The sequence below is a fragment of the Cololabis saira genome, chromosome 12, assembly GCF_033807715.1.
Source record: "Cololabis saira isolate AMF1-May2022 chromosome 12, fColSai1.1, whole genome shotgun sequence".
In the NCBI taxonomy this organism is placed as follows: Eukaryota; Metazoa; Chordata; class Actinopteri; order Beloniformes; family Belonidae; genus Cololabis; species Cololabis saira.
Window position 1 is genome coordinate 2,760,021 of NC_084598.1, and position 6,034 is coordinate 2,766,054.

General features: G+C 39.6%; 1 protein-coding gene across 1 annotated transcript; it reads left to right on the forward strand.

The window, feature by feature from the left end:
* Positions 1 to 942: 942 nt before the first annotated feature.
* si:dkey-78k11.9 (P2Y purinoceptor 1) lies at positions 943 to 4,072 on the forward strand. Its single transcript, XM_061734681.1, has one exon. The coding sequence runs from the start codon at positions 1,008 to 1,010 to the stop codon at positions 1,983 to 1,985; it is 978 nt and encodes a 325-aa protein (XP_061590665.1). The 5' UTR covers positions 943 to 1,007; the 3' UTR covers positions 1,986 to 4,072.
* The last annotated feature ends 1,962 nt before the right edge of the window (positions 4,073 to 6,034 follow it).

Below are 6,034 nucleotides of genomic sequence, written 5' to 3' on the forward strand. Positions count from 1 at the left end.
CCAAATGGCACCCTGAGATTTCATTTTTGAATGAAGTGTCTTATGTATGAAATAGAGTGTAGTATGCAGGAACAAGTGTGTTGCATAAAGAAGTCGGTATGTTGCAGAATTTGTTTAAGGTATGGCAATACTTCAAGTTGTGTTACTTGAGTTTAAGCATCATGTTCAAGCAACGGGCAAAAACTCTTCCATTTCATTTACATAGCCAAAAAAAACGGTACAGGATGTGGTAAACTGGTAAATCTCACATCTACATTTATGTGTGAAACACCCTTCCTGTCAGATAATATTTTTCGTTAAACAGATGATGATAAGCTTGTTGTAACTACATTACACACACACATAGATCTGTCTCAGAAAATTAGAATATTGTGATAAAGTCCTTTATTTTCTGTAATGCAAAAATGTCATACATTCTGGATTCATTACAAATCAACTGAAAAATTGCAAGCCTTTTATTATTTTAATATTGCTGATCATGGCTTACAGCTTAAGAAAACTCAAATATCCTATCTCAAAAAAATGGAATATTCTGGGAATCTTAATCTTAAACTGTAAACCATAATCAGCAATATTAAAATAATAAAATGCTTGCAATATATCAGTTGATTTGTAATGAATCCAGAATGTATGACATTTTTGTTTTTTTAATTGCATTACAGAAAATAAAGAACTTTAACACAATATTCGAATTTTCTGAGACAGTCCTGTATATATACACACGCACATGTGTATATATCGTGTTTATATCTAGTGTGTGTGTGTGTGTGTGTGTGTGTGTGTGTGTGTGTGTGTGTGTGTGTGTGTGTGTGTGTGTGTGTGTGTGTGTGTGTGTGTGTGTGTGTGAATACATTCTCGACAACCTGATCTAATTTCCTGGAAAGAATAAAGTTAAAACAGGAAGTGTCTGAGGCACTTGTAGCATTCTTTTTCTTCTCTCAGGGTGTCAGGGACGACACAGCAACTCTGCAAAAGGAGGAATCAGATTAACTATTGTTTAAAAGACAATGAATACTACAACCTGTCCAAACATCAGCTTTAGCTTTCCGAAGAGATTCCTGCCACCCGTCTACATCGTAGTATTCATCATTGGACTGATCGCTAATGGATGGGGATTGAAGTCTTTGTCACACAACTGGAAGAAACTGGGGAATGTCAGTGTCTTTGTTCTTAACCTTGGACTAGCAGACATTTTGTATCTGCTCACACTCCCCTTTCTGATTGTGTACTACTTTAATGGAACTACATGGATCTTTGGAGATGCATTCTGCAAGGTAACCAGATTCTGCTTCAACCTGAATTTATATTGCAGCATTGGGTTCCTCACTTGCATAAGTGTATACCGCTACCTGGCCATTGTCCATCCAATGAGAGTGATGGGAAGAATAACTGTGACTCACTCTGTGGCAATCTCAGTCATTGTTTGGATGTTAGTGAGTCTTCAAAGTCTTCCAGACATGTTCTTCACCAAATCATCTGCAAATGAGACTGGAAAATGTTTTGATACCACCTCTGATGAATATGTTGAAGCCTACCTGAGATACAGCTTTGTATGGACACTCATCGGATTTTGTATCCCATCCATCATCACGCTCAGCTGCTATGGACACATGATTTTTGTTCTCTGCTGCAACGATAACATTGATGAGGCACTTAAACAAAGAAGCTTAAAGCTGTTAATCATCTTGATTCTTCTCTTCTCTGTTTGTTATATCCCTTATCATATCCTAAAGAACTTCAACCTCTGGTCAAGAGTTCTGTTAAAGCAGGGAATATGCTATGAATGGTTTAATGGGGTCTACGTTGGTCATCGGATATGTCGGGGTCTTGTGTGTCTCAACAGTGCACTCAACCCACTGGTGTACCTTCATGTAAATGACGGTATTGCTTCTCAGCTCAGACAGCTGTTTTTGAGAGTTTGCCAAACAGTCACACAGCTGTCCACCAACAGTCGGACTGCTTTAGTGTCACTTCGAAATGCGTGATTTGAAAAAAATAAACTGTTATGTTGCATCATCATCTAAGACTGGTGGACATCCTCTGCTGGTGGAGAAGAGCATCTCTGAATGCACAACACCGGAACCTGCAGTGTGGGAGTGAGAGGGGCAGGGTAACGGCCCGGTCAGGCGGGGGAGAGATTTGTCCGTCAAGACTCCTCTCCCTGGCCCTGCCCCTTCTCAACCTTTCCCCGACCCTGAACCTAACCTGGGACTTGCTGATTGGGCCGGAGCTTCGGGAGCTGCATGCTGGCCTGCGGTCCCCACCCCCGGTCATCCCGTTGCTGCTTTCACCTGCCTGCTGTGCTGCTGACGTCCCCGACCCCCCAGTCTGGCCCTCGGCAGGAGGGTCCCCCCTTATGATCCTGGTCCTGCTCAAGGTTTCTTCCCTCCTAAAGGGGAGTTTTTCTTGCCACTGTTCGGCTTAAGGCTTTTCTCCCACTATGGGAGTTTTTACCTGCCATTGTTTATATAATAATTGCTTGGGGTTTATGTTCATGTTCTGGGTCTCTGGAAAGCATCTGGAGACAACTTTTGTTGTATTAGACGCTATATAAATAAAATTGAATGGAATTGAATTGAATTGAATTGAATTGAATTGAATTGAATTGAATTGAATTGAATTGAATTGAATTGAATTGAATTGAAGACTGCAACATACTTATTGGACTGTTTAAAATATGTATTTATACACTGAGTTTTTCTTGCCACTGCTTGAATAGACATGTTTTTCTCCCACTCGGGGGGCTTTTTACCTGCCACTCTTTACATGTACTTTACTGTATGTTATGTTTATGTAATAATTGCTCGGGGGTTCATGTTCTGGGTCTCTGGAAAGATCCTAGAGACAACTTGTATTGTAATAGACTTCTGTACTTAAAACTGGACTGTACGTGTTTGTGGCGGAGAGGCTATGCATTACTTTTTTGTTTTTTTGTGTTGTTTTTCTTCAAAGAAAAAGAAATAAAGAACAGGATGCAGGTGTTCACTTACCACAGACTGCAACGGATTTGTTGCACATTAAAGGAAGACAGTACAAGTTGCCAAAGTACTTGTGGTCAAAAACAAGAGAGAATTTCACACCTGTTATTCCGTCAGTTCCTTTGACTTAAGATCAGCTTTATTTCCTTTGCACCTCCTAAATAGTCGTGTAAATAAATCTATTTTGTGGATTGTCTGTGATGACATGAAAAAACAACAACAACAAAAAAAACAGCACATCTTTAAATGACAACGAAAACTGTGTGTCAGCAGTGGCATGTTTGTTACACTTCATAAATTCACAAAATGAGATCTGCAAACAAATTAAAAATGTTTGCATGCTGATAAACCCAGGATTTCAGTCTTGGTGTTGCTGGATCTCAGTGCTGCATTCAACACGGTTGACCATAATATCTCGTTAGAGCGGTTGAAAACTGGGCGGGACTTTCTGGCACAGCACTTGCCTGGTTAGAGTCCTATATAAAAGACAGGGACTATTTTGTGCCTTGCATCTTAGATCTACATTTCTCAGTTGCTATTTTCTTAAAACACCTAGATATTATTGGCTTTTGATAAGCATGTCTTGTAAATTCTTGCTCTGGTTTTGTCGTACTTTTACAGTGCCAAGCTTCATTTATTGTATCCTTATTCATTCAAGCTTGGCTTTCTTTTTTAATAAGCATGCAAAGGCAGTTTGTATGCCTCAGTGCGCAGGTGTGATGCACCCTTGTGCCTCATGACGTGTTCGATCCAGAAAACAGCATTGTCTGTAGGCTTAATTGGTTTGTCGTGATGCAGTTGCAACAGTTTCATTATATACTGCACGGTGAGGCATCGTTCAGCTTTTATGCTCTTTACCTGTGGAACAAACTCCCAGAATGCATCAGGGCTGCTGAAACTCTCAATTGATTGTATGGTTTGTTTCTGTACTGTCCTGTTGCATATGTTATCTGTACACGCACTGATGCTGATGCTTTTCCACAAATGAAGTTCCTAACGGATAAATAAAGTTATTTATTATTATAATTGTTTTAAGTCAAAGTTGAAAACCTTTTTATTTACTGCTGCATTTCAGTAGTCTCCCACAATGCACTCTAACCCTTGTTTCTTGCATCTCATTTGTTCATTCGTTTTAAGTTATGTGTATCTGTCTTTAATTGTTGCTTTTTAACTCTTTTCTAGACTGGTACTTTTAAATTTGAGTTTCAAAACTTAAGCATATTTTAAATCCTGTACATTCTGTTCATTGTTATGAACAAAATTCATTGTTATGATGTAGTTTTGTATGTCAGCATGCCAAACTTTTCCAAATGCCTAGAAATGTGAAGTAAGGTTGAAACTGAAGTAAAGCTGTTCATTTTTTTTCTTTTATTACACAAAATGATTATAACTTATCACAACCCAAAGGAGAGACGTTGATCCTCTGTCAGAAATGAAAGAACATCCAAGTGTATTTAACATATTTAACATATTTGTGTGTGTGTATATGTATGAATTCAATACAATCGGATACTTGATACTAATTCTGTGATGTCTCAAGAACATTAACAAATTCCTCTATGATAGTGATGAGCGTGCTGTGTTTTGCTGCTGAGTCATTGGGAGATTCATAAGTATATATCGGTAAGTTGCTGGGGACAACATTGTGCTGTTATGATACACAGCAGAGTTTCAAAATGAGTCGTGTTTTGAAGACCAAATATCTATCCTGCAGCTTAGTTTTCATCTTATGCCCATTTCACACGGGATTAGAATTATCTGGGGACCTGCTGTAATTTGTAATAGCCACGGAAGACGTCTGTGATCTGTGATTTTAATCCCATCTGAATGTATATACACGCATACATACTAATGTCAACGAACATTACTGAATATCATATGTGTTAGTAGACAGATTTGATAAGAATATTTGCAATAGTGATTGTGCACAAGCAAGTAGAACGAAACAGCTTTTTATGGGTCTCTGGAAAGCGTCTATGGGCAACTGCTGTGGTAATAGATGCTATATATATATTGTCTAGAGACATCGTTGGCTATTCTGATTTGACTCTCTTGGTACCACATGTGTCTTTGATTCTCCTTAAACAGAAGACTTCACATCTTTCCACTTCTAGGTGGCTCAGATACCACACTGTTACTTGACATGTGACTGTCCTACAGACCTACATTCAGGCAGTCACTGCGCGCTCACTGGCACCCCCTGCACAGCGGCGCGCCCTCCCACCAGGTGGAAGGTCAGCTGCATTGTGACAACCAGCAGCCCGCGCTCTGAAGCAAACATAAAAACAAAACAGCTGATCAACCACTCGGCCGGGGGACAGCAAGCTGAACAGAAGGGAACTACACAAAGGCACTGAAACACAGTGAGGAAAACAGGACTTTAAACATAAAGGGCTATCGTGAGATCACTTTTGAACTCTTAAATAAATTTTTATTTTGGCTGAACATGTATCTGTATTGCTGTGATGGGTAACACATTCTGTGTTCTGAATGAAGTTTAAATATAACCTTTATCTACATATATTTACCTTTTACCTAGAATTACCTGTACTTACCCTACATTATTGTATTAAAACACTTGCCTTTTTTGTTGCAATGCATTTAAGTAACTTACCTGTGGTTTTTGTTTGAAGGTTTTTCACCTGTGACAACTGGTCAAATACATGAGTGAAATCTGAAGTCTGGTCCTGGTCCTTCAAGTGTGGACACCTCACAGCAACAACGACACATTCCACTGAATCCAGCCACTCTGTTGCCATCACCTGATGACGCTGTCTCTCAGGACTGCCCTTCTTTTCTTCAACAACAGTGTGTACCACCTTCTGACCACAGAGAAACTCCTTGGGACAACTCTGATCTTGTCCTGGGTGTGGCCGGCGTGATGCTTAAACTGGTAAAAACAAAGTAGGTAATGCTGCATGTTCCTCTCATGCTGCTCCACCCCCCCATTACACTTCTCTGCTCACCCAGCTGAGCTCTGAAACTGAAAACATGATCAAAATATGATTTAGGCCATTGTTTTAAGAGGGTGACAATATTTAATCAATTTGTGCCCC

Excerpts from the sequence above, each read along its gene's own strand:
- si:dkey-78k11.9 (XM_061734681.1), top strand. The coding sequence starts at position 1,008 with ATGAATACTACAACCTGTCCAAACATCAGCTTTAGCTTTCCGAAGAGA.